This window comes from Sinocyclocheilus anshuiensis, unplaced genomic scaffold, assembly GCF_001515605.1.
Source record: "Sinocyclocheilus anshuiensis isolate Anshui unplaced genomic scaffold, SAMN03320099.WGS_v1.1 scaffold3679, whole genome shotgun sequence".
In the NCBI taxonomy this organism is placed as follows: Eukaryota; Metazoa; Chordata; class Actinopteri; order Cypriniformes; family Cyprinidae; genus Sinocyclocheilus; species Sinocyclocheilus anshuiensis.
The window spans coordinates 88,044-108,339 of record NW_015540503.1 but is presented as its reverse complement, the minus strand read 5'-3'; the positions used below and the strand labels follow the sequence as shown (position 1 = coordinate 108,339).

Sequence of the window (20,296 nt, the reverse complement as noted above, 5' to 3'; positions counted from 1 at the left end):
TATCTATCTATCTATCTATCTATCTATCTATCTGTCTGTCTGTCTGTCTGTCTGTTATAAATTTAAAGTATTTATAAATCTAGCAATTGTGCTGCCTTTTATGATGGTATTTATTTATTTATTTTAAAAGCTTGTATTGCTCTGAGATCATCATTGACATTAATGAGAACTAGACATGAATTTTAAATAAAATGGCCAGAATACAGTACAATAATGAGAATTTTGAGGTTAACATATGCTAAATTTAAATATACAAATTTCTTGGTCATAAAAAAACCCCATAAAAATAGGCTTCATTGTCATTGTGAAAAACATAATTTTGTATTTTTGTCTTTGAGATTAGATATGATCCGGGCAGCTTTTGTGGGATTTTCCAAAATCGTTATCTCTACAGAAACTCAACATTATGACAGTATCACATTTTATTAGTTTGGCCCATTATGGATTCCCCGTAATGCTGATTCCTTTCAAGTACATTATTCATTACAAGTTTGCCTATCCGGGAATCAAATATGATCTTGCACAAAGCTCCAGATAATGTGAATGTGATTAAGCTCCTCATGGCCTTTCATTCTGCTGCTGCACCATTGCAGGATCTCTCGTTAATATCTAGCTCTGAAATTCAAACTTCATGAAGTTAATTAGGCTTTGTGTAGAGCAACTGGAAGAGCAGCGTCTGCGGCTAAGAATGTGCTGAAAAGACTAATTTTGGAACCGAGCAAAGGAATTAACCCGAGCTTGAGGGAAGTGCTCTCTATCAAATGCTGATGGAGCTTTCCTACTCGCATCCCTCCATAACTGACCATGCTTTATCATAGAACAGGAGACGAGCTACCAAAACAGTGTGCGTTTGGCTGAATTTTATCATACAAGATGACTAATATGACAAAGTGGGGCTATTTTTGCATTAAACTATTAAGTCTGTTTCCTGCATCTGTTTCATATGTAGAAAAATGGGCCATAATACCCCAGATGAGAGCTGCTGGATGTTCTCTGAAAAAAAGAGTAAGGAACCTTGATTTTACGTCAGTTGTTATGCAAACCTCGGTTCGAGAGTCTAAAGCAATACTTGAAGCTGAAGTGGAAAAGTAAGGAAGAGTATTTCAGCCGTTGTGAAGTGCGGTTTGAAGCAAAGAGTGGAAAGTGCTCTTTGGATATTGAAGCTCTTTTTCCGTTCACCGGGTGCTTATACGCCGCTTACTGTCATACGACTCACAAGATTGATATAAAATCAAACCGTTCGTCGAGCACCATCAAAAACCATCTTCATCAAACCATGAAAACACGGTCCGTTCCCAGAATTCTGCCCGCCGACCTCGTTGTTCTGAGTCGTCTTTACATTTGTAATACCTGTGCTTTATATGAAATGTAACATTGTGTTTTTGCTGAGCTTTCAGGGTGTATTACTTGCTCACAATACCCACATACAGTATATAATTTGTGGAGATAAGCAGTAAATTCCCTATTGAGAGGCTCAGTTTAACTCGTATCTGAATATAGCAGCCTGTTCCAGTTGTTATATAAGATGAAGCACCTAAAATATATCTACTTTGACTTTTCTTCTGAGATTTTCTTTTCCCTTACAAGATGCACAAGAGTAAAGGGACCTGCTCATGAGTTTTTACTGTACAGCATATCATTTGAATTTGATACAGATGTGAACATACAGAGCATACTTGATTCTGGGGTGCTGAATTAAATAGGAGCTTCCTTTCTGTTATATTTCTAGGTATGTACATTTTGATGTTTTGATTTGCAATTGTTTTTTATGTTTTCCTAAAGTGTCCAAACATTCCTTGACAAACCAAATAAGCCATAAATATTCAGGTTGTTCTTGGTAGCAGCTAGGTGATTAACATTTTAATTTAGATATATTAAAATTGAACTTGAGTGGTAATATGAAATTTAGAGAGTAACATCTTTGTAGAATGTTATATGCACTAGCAGGTATTCCTTAAGTCATCAATAGTGATAGTTCATGTAAATAAAGTACTGAACTATTTGTTCAACTTAAGAGTGCAAAGAACCCAACAAATCTCTAACTTTAGTGATATTTTGTGCGCTAAATATTAAACGTATGAATATATTCAGTATCTTTTCAAAATCTATTAATTATGAATGGAATATAATTGTAAAAATGTATATGATAAATTTAATAATAAAATAATAATTGTATATTTTTATAAAATAAATACTTTATTTTTTGTATTGTATTATTATTTTTATTGAAAATATTTTATTACATACTAACGTTTTTAGCATATGCATGTTTGTACTTTTTTCATTTTAATCCTTAATATGTATTGCATTTCATAAAATAATAATTAAATTTTAGATGTTTATATTTGTTATGTTTTGTATTTTACTTTATGTACATTATTGTTTAATTTTAATATTCAATTAAACTAACTACAATGCATTCAATACCATAAACTTCAATACAAAAAAACTTAAAACAGTAAAAGGGGTAGTAAACTGTAGGCAATGGCAAGGGAAATTAACCACAGTCACCTATTAGATTGTGAGATCACTAAAGCTCATACTGTATGCAGTCTTTGTGTGGAGTCTGTAAATCAGTGGAACAGTAACAGTTTGGACCAGTTGTGAGCTCAGTTTAATACCATCCTGTGAATCTGGACTCTGCTCCTCTCAAGCATGGCTAATGAGCAATTACATGCACACTCGCACACACGCAGACACATAAACACTCTACAGAAGATGGATGGCACTCATAACTTACGCTGAGGTGCTGGCGGGGAGACACGGAGGCAGCGTCTTGATCACGTGAAACATCATCTTGTATCTGTCCCGTAGCCTCGGTCCAAGGATGTGAGGCGTAACACGGATTATATTTACAACCTCAGTGGATCCTGTGCTGTTGTTGAGCCATATGTTAAGGGCCTTAACACACACTTGAGTCTGAGTGACATGTCTACTGTATGTGTAGTGGGAATCATTCATGTTCAAATGGAACTGAAGCCTAACAAGCCAACCTCTGCAGAAGACCTCATCAGATCAGTTACTGAGGAACATGATGTTGCATGAGTGAGTCTGAGGGTGCTTTCACACCTGGCCCGTTGTTTCGGAACCTCCATCCTAATGGATGACAGCTGTGACAGCTAAGTGGAATCCCAGAAAATAAACCGTGGAACTTTGACCAATGAGACAAAAGTTTACTCGCGCATGACTTCTATTAACAAATTTGGTCCATTTAGAAACTTTGCCGCGTGAAAGCGAACTGCACCAAGAATAAAAAGCAACATTGTAATCATTTTAATCCCTGTTTCGAAACAAAGCAATCGATCTACAGGTGTGAAAGCACCCTAAGCCATCAACAGAGATTGTATATGATGGGGTTAAAATATTTTTCATATTGTCGGTGCCGATAGCCTTGTGGCAGTTGCGCTTCGGGTGTCCCGAGTTCGAATCCCATGAATCTTTCCCAATCCCGTCCCCGTCCTCCTCTCTCTCTCCCACTCGCTTCCTCATAGTCATATCTCAACTATCCTATCATGAAAACAATGTAAAAACGCCCCCCCAAAAATTATACTATATTTTTCATATTGAGTTTAGTTCACCAGTTTTTCAGTAAAATTCAGTCATCTCTGTCTTCAACCTTATTACTGTGATGTACCACAACATATTTTTAACAACAAAATATTATTCCATAAAAATATAAATATATAATTTTATCATAAAATTATTTATTTATTTACTTATTTATTTATAATGTATTTACTTAATTTATTTTATAAAAATGTGTGTCCTTAATATTTTTATTACGTAGTAACCTTTTTTTTTTCGTTTCTTTTATAACATATGCTTGTTTATACAGTATTTTTATGGAGTCTTAACTGCCCCTTTTTTAATTAATTGAATGAATAAGTTCTGTAAAAATAATTTTTAAAAATTGTTACTGACCTCAAACTTTTGAGCGATAATGTATTTAAAGATAAGAAACTTAGATTCATGTAATTAACTCAACTTGTTTCATTAGCTCATATTTAGTTTTTGTTTTTATGTATATATTTTATTATCATTATATAGTATACATGTTTATACTGTAATTACACACGCAAACACATGCACACTCACACATTTATTTATTTATGTAGTAGTGCAGTAACTTGTTACAGGCATGCTCACATTTTTATTTTAATTTATTTTATTTTATTTTATTTTTACTCTGATGTTGAAATGGCGTTCTATTGTGTGCACAGCAGCTAATTGAACAGGTAATTTGTATCATAGCTACCACTTCATGCATTTTAGTACAGCTGGAACAATGTATTGACCAATCAGCATCAAGGACCAGAACTATCCTCTTTAAAATGAAAAATAAAGCACACCATCAGGTTGCACTCCTGCTGCTTAGCAGATGCACATTTGCATCTAAACCGCTCAGACCGACAACATGCACACACAATAATTTCATCCAGATAACATGCATGCCTTTATTGGAAAATCCTCTGTACTACATCTCAAGTATAAACACAATCTCACCGGCATTCTTGGTTGAATTGCTTTCAGAGGGTGATATTTTCCTAATGTCAGCATTTGAAGCTCTCTCTTCAGAGCAAACAGATGGATCCATTCGAGACCGAGGCGAGTCATTCAGATACCCCCAGTAAAGCAGGTAGCCCTTTATTGTATTGCACACCTTTTTTTTCCAGCATAGCAAATGGCAGAGCACCAAATAATTCCTCTAATATGTTTCTGTTAAGTGGGAGTGACCTTTGGCAGGGTGTAATATCACGCAGAGAAAGAAAATGCTATGAGAAGCAGCTGTGCAAAAGAAGAAAGGGCAGTTTGTTTATGATCACATTACTCTGTACCAGAGCACTGAATCTATTGATGCCAATGCTAAGGAGATGCTGGATCCTCTGATTCCTATCTCAAAGGTCAGGTAATTTAAAAGAGCAGCCCATTATCAAACCTATAGAATATTCAAAGCCTTTCCACAAGAGGAGATTAGAAACATTGGCTGGGTGTGTGTGTTTGATTTATGAGATGCCAGATAGAAGATTGAAAGAGAGTGTAGAATGAGAGCGTTTCATATTCAGCCTCAGTGCTGGAAGGATGCACTTAGAAACACATTCATAGTAATGTCAAGGTCTTTCACTTGTGGCTTTTTTTAGTTTTAATTCTCATACATTTCTTATTCTTAGTTTGAAATCTGGTAATAAAACCGGCTTTATAAATACAGTATGAGGTATGAAATGCTGTTGTCATGACAATCAGTGCGTGTTTCATAGGTTTACATCTTTGTGGCACATTAACACGTCTGCCTATTCACATTTTCTTTGTTTATACTGTACATCTCCAGACTTTTCCCTGTGTTAGTGTGTGTTATAATGAGTGGTGATCTGGCACTGGAGTGTGTTATTTTTAATGTTTAAGCTGAGGGTTTGTGGCTGTTATCAGAGGTGGAAAGCAGCAGTGGTAATCTTCTCTTATGTACATCTATCGCTGTTGCACAGCTGCAGCGGCCCGCTATCCATTCTAGTGAAACCACAAAATGCAAACAAGTACATCCAGCTCTTGATATACATCCCCTGAGGTACATACAATACATTTTTTTTAAAAACTACAAAGTTCCTCGGGGTGAATTAGAACCAGGAAACCATTCTCTCCAAGGTGAAAAGCTGAGATTTATGTTTTTTTATTTTTAAAAAGACATGAAAATTTTACATTTTAATAAAAATAGAGACGAGTAACATTATATCTTTTAAATGTTTACTTAATGTTTATTCAGTAAGTTTTTGAAAGATGTCTTATGCTCAGCAAGGCTACAGTTATTTGATCAAAATACAGTAAAAACAGTAATATTGTGAAACATTTCTTTTTTTTTTTTACATTTTCTTTTTTTTTTCTGTGATGCAAAGCTGAATTTGCAGTATCATTACTCTAATCTTCAGTGTCACATGATCCTTCAGAAATCATTCTAATATGCTGATTTGGTGCTCAAGAAACATTTCTTATTTTGAATGTTGAAAACAGTTGTGCTGCTGTCATTTTTGGTGGAAATCGTATTACAATTTTCAGGACTTTTTGATAAATAGAAAGTGCAAAAGAACAGCCTATATTAGAAATAAAAATCTTTAGTAACATTATAAATATCTTTACTGTCACTTTTGATCAATGTAATGCACACTTATAGAAGTATTGTTTCTTAAAAAAGATCATACTGACTTTTTAACTTTTGTACAATAACGTATTATGATTCTGAGCAGAAAAAAAGAAAGAAAAAAATGATTGGTTGTCATGTTGCTTTATACGGTTCAGAGAGAGAAGGCGCAGATTAGCAGAGGAAAGTTGGCCGTTATTCACAAGTGTCCTTCAAACTGGCTTAAGAAAAGACTGTATACGGTGTCAAAGGAAGTAGAACACAGCAAAAAGGCTTAGTATGCGAGTTAATTAAAGAATTACACCGTCAAACGCTGTTGTCAGGAAATAGCAGGATTCACTAAAGCACATTATCGGATAGTTGCCCTCGTTAACAGCCTCTGTACAAAATGAATAAGAGAAACTGTCAGCGTTTCACTAAGACGGTGAATGCACAGTGTGGCCCCAGAGAGATGTATTTACCAGCCATTGTACCAGCCAATGCGCCGTTTTATTCTCACCTACCCTTAATGATAGAGGACAGGATCTACGGTGATGGAATTAACCAGCGGTGGATTATAAAGTTGTAGAGAAATATATTGAGTTGACGCTGGAACTGACCATTAAAATTTCTCACAGATGAAAAAAGATGAAAAACCTACTGTGAGTTAATAAACACCTGCTTTGTTGTTGTTTATGGGTCCATCTATCATTTTTATAGCGAAAATATATGCAGTCTCATATTTGCCAGTTATTACTTTCTGCTCTCGCATTGTTTACGATTGCCGATGACTAATAATAGATACGAGACGGATCGGTTGTCGAGATTTTATGCAAGATCTTATCCACCTTTTGGTGTGTTGTGGGTTTGTGTGCGTCCTTGTCCGTTTGTGTGTTTTATCTCACGCTGTGCCGAGGAAAGCCCTTGTCCGTGTAGTGATGTGTGGGGTCGCATAAGATACACCATTTCTGATAAGATAAGCTAATGGAATCTGAAGGTCACCGAAAGGTCATTTTCCCGAGGCTTCGTCGCTATGGCAGAGTGGCAACACTTCATGATGATAAAGTCTTCGCAGAGGCCTGGAGCAGCAGCACTTACACATACAGTGATAAGCGGAATACTTACTTTTTTGGAAAAGTGTGTCAAGAAGAAAATTTTTTTTAGAATTGCAGCAGTATTTGATGATATATCATCTTTCATTCATTAACTGAATCAGTGTGTGACCTTACTATGTGAGATCGAGTGAGATTCAAAACAGTCAATGTCGGTTACTCTGCTTTTAGTTAAAGACTGAAATTTAATTAGCCCTTTTTTGCACGATAATTAATGGCATACAGATAGATTTTCACCTGCCAAAGGTGTATGCACATGCAGTTGGAGCTGTAAATCAAGCCCTAGGGGCCTTCAGTGCTAAACCAGTTAGAGACCTTCTTTATTTGAAATCTTCACATTCGAGTAATGAATTTGAGTAAACCCAAAGCCAAAACACCCACACTCTTATATTGAGCCAAATGGATACTCTGCCATGTCATTGTTTTTTTTGTAAAGTGCAGTTAAAGTGATCTACTTTTTTCCAGAGACTTTTGAATAGAAATAAAATAAATAAATAAATATATGCCTCATAAATTTAAGTGTGTGTGTGTGTGTGATATATATGTATGTGTGTGTGTGTGTGTGTGTGTGTGTGTTTGTGTATTTTATACATAACTTTTATTCCAGGGTTAGTTTTAGTTATTTTAGCTAAACTTCTCCTCTGTCTGTCAGCTTCTCATTATATATTCAATCCATCAGGCTCCCCTTCCTCTCTCACCCTGTTTCTAGCTCTCTGCCTCTTTTTTCCTTTTTCAACTGGTCTTCATTAATCTCAAACTCTGTCTAATTATCTTTAGCCTGCACTAAGCGAGTGCAACATTTTCTCCAAAGGAAGCTGAAGAGTCATGGATGGTCTCCGAAGATACATTGAGCCTTTTCTCCCAGGGTGCACTTTGTGTTTGGTGACTAATAGTCCTGTTTTACGGCTTCACTGGCAGTGTTGTGGTAAAGACTCTGAACCCTGCCATTGATCGTCTCGCGCTGCAGATTTATGAGACACTCCACTGTGACTGTCTAGCAGACAGTGGCTGCCACATTACCCTCATATTGAGCAAAATGGATACACTCTGTCACCTCAATATGTTAAAAACCAAACAAATGCACATTTAAATTGATCTGCCTCTTAGAGTTATCAGATACAGCTGCACCTGTATAAAGATAATGAGGGAGTCACATGACCTGTGATGTCACCTTCATCTGATGCCATCCTGTCTCGCTGTAGACATTAATTTTCCATTTTCACACAGTTTTTTGAAACGGTCACAACTTACATAAGCTTGGTCAATCGGTGAGTCATCAGGCATAGAGATGAATTATTTAATTACAAGTTTTGGACCATTTTAGAGGACTATAGAGACTAATCAAGCAGTTTATTGAATTTTACTGCAATTTTCAGCATTTGGGTCACAACTAGTTAACTAATCATCCTGCAATCAGCTTGTCATATAGTGAGGTTATTTTTTTTATTAATGTTTCATTTTAGTTATAGTTTATTTTTTAGGTCTTATTTTAGTTTTGGTTTTGTTCCTTTTTTATTTTAATCTAGTTTTTTATTTTTTTTATTTTTTAGGGTTTAGGTTCATTTTAGTCTATACCATTCAACATGTTGGGGTGGTGTTGTTGTTGTTTTTTAACAATAAAAACATTAAAAACAGTAATATTGTTACAATTTAAAATAACTTATATTATATTATATTATATTATATTACTGTGATGGCAAAACTGAATTTTCAGCAGCCATTACTCCAGTCTTCAGTGTCAAATGAATCATTTTAATATGATTTGGTGCTCAAGAAATATTTATTATTGTTATCCATGTTGAACACAGTTGTGCTCCTTTATTTATTTATTTTATACTTTAAGGATTCTCTAATTAATAGAAAATTCAGCATTTTTTAAATAGAAACTTTTTGTCACTTTATAAACATCTTCAGAATGTTTGTCTTTATAAATGTCTGAATAAAAGTAATAATTTATCAAATAAATGTAAAAAAAAATTAAAATAAAAAATTTAATCAGACATTTAATTCAGCATCCCCTTTAAAGAAATGCAACATCCATATGGCTGATTGTGATTACTTAAGAAGTCGTTTAGGCAACGTTTAGTCAAATTTGTTAAAGGGGTCCTATTATGCTCTTTTACAAAGTCTTGATTTTGTTTTGGGGGTGTACTAGAACATGCTCTCATGCTTGGTGGTTCGAAAAACGCATTATTTTTCACATAATTTACATTATTAAAATACCTTTCTCCCCAGCCTGGCACAAACGGCTCGATTAGTTTGATGAAGACTTTGATGAAGGTCAGCCTTCCGAAAAACAAAATGTGTTGTGATTGGTTAGCTGTCCCAGTGCGTTGTGATTGGCGAACAGCTTAGACGGTGTTTCAGTACTGCCACGCCCCTTGCTCCGTCTTTCAACAAAAGCTTTTGGCGAATCCGGTCGTACTCACTCGTGTTGTGGAAGCTGTCCTCAGTAAAATGCGCAGAACACAATAGCAAATTGGGGTTATAATGCTCAGGAACAGAGTTAAAAATAAATTGCAACCACGGTTTCCTGACATCATCCGCTTTCGGAAGCCCAAACAAAGACGTTTGGGCACGGAGGTGAAAAAAACAGTGTTTCAGGCGGTCGCACACCGGACGAGAAGTCTGTAAATAAATACAATTTAAATTCACGTCTCGCACACTTAAATGCCCTTTGTATGGAACATATACGCTCCCTTCAAACTGGAATCACGGAGGAATATCCGGTAATGTCCACTTCGCAGGGCACTTACAGTCAAATATAACAAACAATAACAAACAAATATAACATATAATTATGAAGCAATAAGAGAAACATACAAAATGTGCAGAGCATGGGTATGCGAGGACTGGAATTGAAAAACCGCTGTTCTAGACATGCCAAAAATTTGACGCTACAGCACAGCAGCTCTTCTTCTTTGTTTTCTCTGATGCACTAACTCTGCAGCAGCACTTCTTCGTTGTCTCATCTGATGCACTCACTCAACCAAACATTCTAACCACAACCTCGCCCCTCCCCACCCCCCAACCATTTGAATTTCTGTAGGCGGGAATTATTTGTAATGATATTCTAATGAGCCGCTTTGTGATATCACAAAGCCCGGAAAACAAACGCTGTAGTCCAAACGAGCTGTTCGTTGTAGTTCTTGAAAAGGGATTTTAAAAAAACGAAATATCTCCCTTTGGAGTGGACTTTGAGATTTGTAACTTTCTAGATCTTTTTAATGCCCAAACATACACACTACACACTGACTAAAATTAAAAAAGTGAAAAAGCATAATAGGACCCCTTTAAAAGATGTAGTTTTGCACATCCAAAACTATCCAAATGCATTTTATTTCTCATATAAATCCGTTTTTAATCTGCCAAAGAACGATTTTGACTAGTAACACTCACTTTGTCTCTATTATGTACCTGTTAAGGAGCTTTTAATTGCTGTCGTTCTCATTGCTGTCGTTCTCATTGCTGTCGTCTCTTCCTCTCCTTTCTGCTCCCTCCTTGTCATTCTTTCATTGTATCACGTCTTGCCTGCTTGTCTTCTCACTGTCCCCTCATTGTTCCTGTACCTAGACCTAGTGAATCAGTTCTGTGAGCAGGTCCTGAACTTCTTGTTTTGTCCCTACTCTCCTGCCATAGCCCCGTCCTCCCCCGGCGTTGACTCCGTACCCTTGCAGCGAACAGGAAGTCAGAATGCCACAGGGACGTTTCCCAGAGGCGGCTATGTGTCCGGTCAGGGCGCCAATTACACGGATACTTACCGCACGTTGCCGTACTGCTCTTCAGTGGAGTCTCCCTACAGCAAGTCTGGCCCTGCCCTGCCACCCGAGGGCAACCTGGCCCGCTCGCCCTCCATCGACAGCATTCAGAAGGATCCCAGGTGAGTCTGCATGGACCTTTTTTATAGTCACAATAAATGTGCCTGGCAAATGTACACATATCGATCAAATTTGAGCTGGAAGAGCGGCTGCTGAAGGGGTTTTCAAGGGTTGTGTGTGTCAGTTTTTGGAGACCTCTTGCGAAATATTTGACAGTCTTGCATTTGTATTGTGGTGAAATTATATTTAGTCTTATCAGTAAATTGAGTATTGAATAGTAGGGATGCTCCGATCCGCCTTTTTCGCCTCCGATACCGATTCCGATACCTAGGGTTCGGTATTGGCCAATACCGATACCGATCCGATACCAGTGAATTTTTTTTACCCTCATTTAAATAAATGTATTTATATATTATATATTATATATCTCTGTGTGTGGAACTGATAATCATTCTTTCACAATTCATAGACATGTATTTACAAATCAAGTATAATGGGAACACAGAATGATCTTGGAGAGAGCTTTACCGAGCTGACTGCTGTAACCAAACGCGACCAGGGTTTAAAGGCTGAACGAATGACTGACAGCCACAGCGGAGAAAAGAGTTTGTGTGAACTTTAATGTAAGGACTTAAATATTCATATGTAGCTCACATTAAGCTATCGTATGGCTTCAGAAGTAACACAGAATAATTCGCACAATCGAAAAAAAAAAATAAAAAAAAATAATCGGATTTGGATCGGCTCTCTCTGACCGATACCCGATCTGAGAAAAATGGCACTATCGGAGCCGATACCCGATATGAATATCGGATCGGCGCATCCCTATTGAATAGTACAGTACAAGTGAGTATTACCGTTTTAGAGCACTGTAGAGACTAACCAAGTTCCTGTTGTACTGTAAGTTTCAGAATTTCAAATCCAACTTATAAGTATATGGATCATGATGGACAACTAGTTAACTGATCATCCAGCTTGTCTTATAGTGAGGTTATTTTTATTTTTAATTTTACTTTCATTTCCATTTTAGTTTAGTTTTGATTTGATTATGTATCGTAAGATTTGTTTATTTATTTATTTATTTATTTTCACATTTTAGTTTAGCGTTTTGGTCTTATTTTAGTTTTGATGTTGTTACTTATACTTTTTTATTTTAATTTAGGTTCCTTGTTTTTATTTTTCTATTTGTATTTTTAAGTTTTATTTTTATTTTAGTCTACATACACTGCCGTTGAAAAGTTTGGGGTCTGTAATATTTTTTTATTAATTTTTTTTTTTTTTTTTCATAGTTTCATTTAGTATTTTTGTCTTATTTTAGTTTTGATGTTGTTACTTTGGCGTTTTTATTTTAATTTAGGTTTTTTAGTTCTATATTTCTATTTCTTTTTTTTTTTTTAGACTTTATTTTAATTTTAGTTTACATACACTACCGTTCAAAACTTTGGGGTCGGTAAGATTTTTTTATTTATATTTATTTATTTTCACGTTTTAGTTTAGTGTTTTGGTCTTATTTTTATTTTTATTTTATATTTAATTTTAGTCTGCATACACTACCGTTCAAAAGTTTGGGGTCGGTAAGATTTTTTGTTTTTGAAAGAAGTCTTCACCAAGACTGCATTTATTTGATCAAAAATACATTAAAAACAGTAATGTTGTGAAATTATTTTAATATGTTGTAAAATGCTATTTATCCTTGTGATGGCAAGGCTGAATTACTCCAGTCTTTAGTGTCTCATGATCCTTCAGAAATCATTATCATACACATTTAGACAGTCTATCGGGGTAAAATCATATTCAGGATTCTCAGTAAACATTTGGTCGTGACATAAATGAGAATGAAGTGATTTTGTATCCATAGTGGAGCTCTGTTTTGTAATCTTCCGTTCATGTCACAGTAAAGCAGTTGACTTATCAAAGGCTAATCCTGCTGGATCTTTATACCGCCATAGCTTTTTCTGTCTACTGTTTTTCTGTCTTGTGCAAATAAATAATTTGAATACATAAACAAGTTAATAAGAATAAATATTTTAGCATGTGATACACTATTTCCTGTGATTATGATTCTGTATCTTAGACGGATTCTAAGCATATGGAGTGAGATTTCTGGCTAAAATAGACTGTTAATTAGTCTCTGACTTGTTACGTATTCTGTAACTGTTTCTTAGTCAATAGCTTTTGGAAGTATATTATTTGTTTCACCTTTTTGCATTTTGGCTGGCAGATGCATTGAAGTCTGTGCAGTTTTTACAGACTTGAACAGAATTGATCATTTTAAAGGTCGCTTCCTCAAAACGTGGTACCCAGACAGGCATGATCACAGAAAATATGACAGGGATCATACACTATACTGTTTTTTTTTAATTCAGCAAAAATGCATTCAACTGACTAAAAATTACAGTACAGACATTTATGTTTCAAATAAATGCTGTTTTTTTTTTTTTTTACTTTCTATTCATCAAAGAGCCCTGAAACAAAGTATGATGGTTTCAACAAAGACATTAAGCATATAAGAATTGTTTTCAACATTGATAATAATGAGAAATGTTTCTTGGGAACCAAATTAGCATGTTAGATTGATTTCTGAAGGATCATGTGACACTGAAGACTGGAGTAATGACACCGAAATAAATTTTAAAATATATAAAAATAGATAACCAGTATTTTAAATTGCAATTATTGGCAATATTGTACTGTATTTTTGATCAAATAAATGCAGCCTTGGTGAGCATAAGAGACTTCTTTAGAAAATATTGAAAAAAATCTAAATGCATTCTTCACATTTAATTTAAAAGAAAAAAAGCAGTCATTTAGCATATTTTTCTGCTTTCGTGGCTCTGTGTCTTGTTGTACATATTTGATGGATTCTGCATTGCTAATTCACTCTGTGTGGTTGTTAGGCATTGCTTGGTGTTTGCTAAGGTTTTCTGTATTATTTTATGGTGTTTCTATGCAGTAGCTCAAGTGTTCTGTGTGGTTACTAAGGTACTCTGAGTGATTTTAATGTTTTGCTATGCAGTTGCTATGGTGTTCTAGGTGGTTACAAGGGTGTTAATAATAGAACATCTCTTTTTGCTTCAATTTCAGGTATAATTCTTGTCCAAATTGTATGGAATTAGTTATGTGAGTCACTAACCTTACGCTAAATATGAAAAAAATATATAGTAACAGTGATGCTTGCCTTAACAAACACAATTGTTTTAATATTGGCTACTGATGGCAAACCATATTCATGAAGACTGGGGGTATTAGACTGGCATATAAATAATCAAAATAATTCTTATTCTTCCCACCTTTCTCTAATAATACACTAGATACCATAAGGCATCATTTTAATATTTTAGTCGCACTTTAGTTTGGGGACCAATTCCCACTTTTGCCTCAATAAACTCCTAATTTGCTGCTTATTAATAGTTAGCAATGTAGTTGTTAAGGTATCTAAAATATGGACATGCAGAATAAGGCATTAATGTGTGCTTTAGAAGTACCAATAAATAGCCAATATGCTAGTAATATACATGCTAATAAGCAACTAGTTAATAGTAAGAACTGGTCCCTAAACTAAAGTGTTACCGATATTTCTAGTGTTCATCTATTTGTCAGGTTTTCTTTTGTTTGAATCCACATCTCTCTCAGTATTATAACACTTTATTTATTTTTAAAGGAGTCGTTGATATGTATGATAGCAATTAAATCACTGAAAACTTTTATTTTCCATTTAGTTCCCTCCATCAATATTTTTCTATTTTTCCTTTGTTTGAATGCACGCTTTCTCTCAGCACCACTCAATTATAACACTTAATTTATTTTTAAAGGAGTTGCTGATATGTGTGATAGTATTAATTAAATCACTAAAAACTTTTATTTTCCATTTTTCCGTTAATTAGACCGCGACGATCGCATGTTGCCATTATAGAAAGCGGCTCCGCATCTGCTCGGTGTTACAGCGCTCCTGAAAAACTCGACAGCAGATAATTAGTCGTGAGTTCTGGTGACACTCATGGTTGGGCTAATAAAGGCTACTGCAGTCTAGCAATGGTGCTGTTTAGTCTCTGCAGAGCTGATGACTACATACTATTAGTGTTGGAGATGTTACTCTGAGTTGCTCATAATGTAAAACGGTTACAGTCAAGCAACTGAAAGGGACGTAGCTACTAACACAAAGTAGCTAACTATACTAAAGCCATTTAAGGAGTCAGTATAGAGATGCAGTTTGATATGCTTATGCACACAGAATTTATCCTCATATAGATGTCTGATAGAGTGTCTTTGATCTTTATTGTGAACGTTGGCCTTTTATATTGTGGAGGGAGGGAAGTTGTTTGAATAGCATTAGCACTAGCAGCAGAATGAGAGCATGAGCTTGTTAGTCTGAGTGTGATTCATATACAGTAAAGGCAAGGCTGTGCCTGAATGGAGCACAACTGGGACCGCCCACTTTTTCAGCAACCTTGTTTGCGGAAGTATTTTTGCCATTAATTTTCTCCCCAGGGATTTCAATAAAATTTCTAAAGAGAACCAAGATTAAAAATGCATTCAAAATTATTTAAAGATAGATTGTACCATATTGCTGTGTCTGAAATAGAATACTACCACTTCCTGTGAGATTCTGCAGTGTGGACACTTTACTATCCCATGGGGCCACAGGAGAGGATCTGTGAATGGCAGTGAAATGTAGGTCACATGGCAGATGTAGAACATCCAAATTTCATTTATACTATGCTTATTCATACTATATAGAACATACAATTTTAAGGGTTGTGAAGTAGTTCAAATTCAAATGTATGCACTATATGTCTTTTGAACTACAGTTAACTAATGAACTACACATTAGTTGAATGAACTACACATCCCATAATGCATTGTGAATAATGTAATCAAATATAACATTACAAAATTAAACAATAATTATAATTAATGATTATATATTTTTTATATTTAAAGTTTGTTTTCCTTGTGTAGAGTCATTCGCAATGCTTCATGGGAGTCAGTGTTTGCTAAGGATACTGTTTGGCTTGCTTCTCATTTCCATGCTAACAGCAGCTTGGTGGATCCAAGGTGGATCTTTCTTCAAGAGTAGTGTGACTCTTCCCTAGAATTTTGGCCCTTAAAAATATTTAAAATTATTCCAAAAATATTATTAAAAATGATTATATTATTAAATAAATAAAATTACTTTGAAATCACTACATCATCTACATAATACTTGATGTCATCATTTAACAATCTCTCAGCTCATAGTATGGAGGACTGAACCTGCAGAAATTATTTTTATGCATTCATTTATTTTTATATTTATTTATACCTTTATTTATTTTTATATGTACCTGAGCTCCGCAAGGACTGGCCTCCCTCATTTCCATGTTGCACACAGAAAAGTAAAAAAATAAATGTATAAATAAATCTGGAAATAAATACACATTGGAATAAATAAATATAAAAAATGGGCATATAAATAAATAAATTTTAAAATTAATTAATTAATTCTTTAAATAAATTTTAAAATAATTAAAATACATGAAAGAAGTAAATTAAAGTTAAAAATAAATACAATTATATAAAAATAAATAAATAATATAATAAATTAAGAAAACAATTATTTAAAAAATACATTCATGATTACATTTTATAATGAATTATATTTGTTTTATCAAGTCATTTATAACTTTATTTATTTTCCTATTTATTTATCTTTTTATTTATGCATTTATTTTTCATTTCTGCAGGTTTGGTCCTCCATAATAGTAGGCCTGTCTGTAAATGTTTGTAGTTTATTGTTAAAAATCATTGTCTCTGAGGAAACAATTAAGTGTTTTCACTTCAGGAATCTTTTTGCTCTATTTAATTTATGAGCGAACACAAGGCAAATAGCCAATGACCTAAACACTTAACAGTGCTTGTTCCCTTATGTGACAAAATTCTAGCTTGCTCTCTTGAGAAAATGGCTTGTTTAATTGCATTTTTGTGTATATTTTGCTGCATGATAAGCTGTAATCGGGTTATGACTCTAATGAAGGCTATTTCTGCTCTGTTCCGGTGTTTCCTCCCTAGAGATAAAGGGATGAGGGAGGACAGGTATGCTAACCACACACTGCCACAAGTGCTGCAGCTCATAATAAGTTTAGACATCCTCAGCCCACGGCAAGTGTGAAGCACTGCTAAAAAGTGTTTTGAATTTGTATGAATTTGTAAGGGCAAACTGTGTCCTTGGGTGAAACGTTAAACTATTACAGCCATATCACCCTGCAGCCCAAGACTGGTCGCCCACTGATGCTAAGCAGGGTTGAGCCTGGTTAGTACCTGGATGGGAGACCTCCTGGGAAAACTAGGTTGCTGTTGGAAGAGGTGTTAGTGAGGCCAGCAGGGGGTGCTCACCCTGTGGTCTGTGTGGGTCCTAATGCCCCAGTATAGTGACGGGGACACTATACTGTCAAAAAGCACCATCTTTTGGATGAGATGTTAAACCGAGGTCCTGACTCTCTGTGGTCATTAAAAATCCCATGGCACTTCTCGTAAAGAGTAGGGGTGTAACCCCGGTGTCCTGGCCAAATTGCCACCACTGGCCCTTGTCTATCATGGCCTCCTAATAATCCCCATCCACTTGATTGGCTCTATGACCATCTCTCCTCTCCACCTGTAGCTGGTGTGTGGTGAGCGCACTGGCGCCGTTGTCCTGTGGCTGCCGTCGCATCATCCAGGTGCATGCTGCACACTGGTGGTGGTTGAGGAGAGACCCCCCCACATGATTGTAAAGCGCTTTGGGTGTACAGCAATACACGATAAAGTGCTATATAAATGCCTCATTTATTCATTCATTCATATTCAAAATGGCAAAAAGACAGTCTTTGACCTTTCCACCTGAAAGCGGCACATGGTAGCCTACAACCCAAACCTCAAGAAACAGACAGAATACAAAGACATAACTGTTCTCAAGTGCCAAAACTTTCTCAAGCAATTGTTATACACAAGTTGTGTGAAATCCATAATTGCCACGACCAACTGCCTCAAAATGTATCTTAGACAGGTGTTTGGGAGTTGCGATCCACATATGTGAAATCTGTCAATGACACACTGTGATTAAAAACAAAAAGCACATTAGCAAGTTATTAACGTTCATCATGCGGCTAAAAATATGGTTCATGTGCTCAGTAAACCGTCAAAAGCAGCAGCCACTACTGGCCGCAACACTTGCGAGAAAATCTTTGGCAGACGTTATCGTATTACGCTTGCTGACGTGGAGCGATAAACAGAGTTATGAGCCATCTGCAGTGCAAGAGAACATGGAGGAAGAAGGGATACTGAGGGATGAAGATAAATGAGTGTGACTGAATGGGGGTTATTGATTTGCCACCGTATCCCATAGAGCTGGAGAGAATAAGGGATTGCCTTCGGAAAATAAAGGGGTCTGCCCTTCGCCTTCCCCCTTCTATTGATCAAAGCTGATCAAAGGTGCAAACCTTCTTTTCAACACAGTCATTATTACTGGGGTACCAAGGAGCTTTTTCTCTGCTTTGTTTTAATGTGGACGTGCACTTGAGGTGCCATCCTTGTCCACTTAGGGACAAAAACATGCTTCTGCATTGACAAATACAAATGCACGCTGTGATTTACAGAAAACGTCTTGTGGGACGTTGGGAAGGTGATGCCCTTGAGTGACCTAAGGATGGTTAATAAAAAGAGAGTAGTGCTTGTAAAAAGGTGGTTGGTATTATTCTGTGGAGGGTCTGTGAAACTGGAGGTCAGTCTTCAGATATGCATTATTGTGGCAGAGTGGCAATTTGATGCATTATGCTGCTTATACAGGGCTAGTTATAGCTAAGAAATGGTATTTTGATTGCTACTTTCACCTATTGAGACGCCCCTTACCATATTGTGATGCCCTGTCCGGCCAGAGCGACAAGACAAAAACATTAAAACCCCATTATAAACGAGGCATTTGTTGCATCCAGTCGGGATATAATTACAGATTATAATGACTTCTACTGTCTTTTTACGTGTTGAGTTGCATCGCGCCGCGTAAGCATAAAACCATGTCTGCATTTGTGATCGGAGAAATGACAAACAACAAGCGCTACTCTACACCAGGAAAAAGACACGGAAAACTTCAGTGAACATCAGAAAAGCAGCGTGCACATTTCTGGTTAAAAATGAAAGGCCATCAACTGACAAACGGGAAGCATCATCATTCAAGTCAACAGGAAGAGCCAAAGGTAGTCCACAGTTTACTAAACCGTGGCAACCTCTTTTCTTGACTGTGTTGGATTGACTGCTGTGATGCGTTGCAATACGGTAGGGCATTGTTTTGATGATTACATCCGAAAAAAAAAAATATTTTGTTTTTATTTATTTCATATATATATACAGTGCCTTGCGAATGTATTCATACCCCTTCATTTTTTTCACATTTTGTTTTGTTGCTGCCTTATGATAAACTGCTTTAAATTAGTTTTTTTCACCATAATTGTCAAGCAAAAAAATACAGGTTTTTAACATCTTTGCAAATTTATTAAAAATAAAAAACTAAAATCTATCTGGGACAGTTGAAATTTAGCTCAGGAGCATTCATTTTGCTTGTAGATACTACTACACTTCAAGTGAAGTTAATGTAGGATTTCTATCGATCAGATACAGATACGCCATTGAATCAACTCATCACGAGGTCTAAACTAATCATCACTATCACGTGACACCAATATTCTGGGTCGACTTCCTTTCAACCCTTGTCGTTATCTCCTCAGAAGAATTGGAAGAGTGATGAAAAACTAATCCAATCAGGAGACAACAGAGATCTTTTGTATCAAGGACTAAAGAGTTCTTTCACAACATATAGTTGAGAGATACCTCGTGATCGCTTATGCATGGAACCATTATATATGCACAGGAAATGGCTAATTTAATCATAGCCTCCCGGTTTGCATGCGCACACAGGATCTTTACAGCGTGACACCACATGACCCATTGAACATCTGCTTCCTGCCCTTCTGAAACCCAACTGACCCGCATTCTTTTCTTAGAGTGATGAAAAAAACTAATCCAATCAGGAGACAACAGAGATCTTTTGTATCAAGGACTAAAGAGTTCTTTCACAACATATAGTTGAGAGATACCTCGTGATCGCTTATGCTTGGAACCATTATATATGCATAGGAAATGGCTAATTTAATCACACCCTCCCGGTTTGCACGCACACACAGGATCTATATAGGAAATGGCTAATTTAATCACACCCTCCCGGTATGCACGCACACACAGGATCTATACAG

The 20,296-nt window shown here is 35.9% G+C and overlaps 1 protein-coding gene across 1 annotated transcript in view; it reads left to right on the top strand.

Moving 5' to 3' along the window:
* Positions 1-20,296, top strand: part of LOC107687335 (catenin delta-2-like) — a 175,535-nt gene that overhangs the window by 77,855 nt on the left and 77,384 nt on the right. The window contains exon 8 of the mRNA XM_016484616.1: positions 10,858-11,098. Coding sequence (XP_016340102.1) covers positions 10,858-11,098 — 241 coding nt within the window. The remainder of the gene's footprint in view (positions 1-10,857; positions 11,099-20,296) is intronic.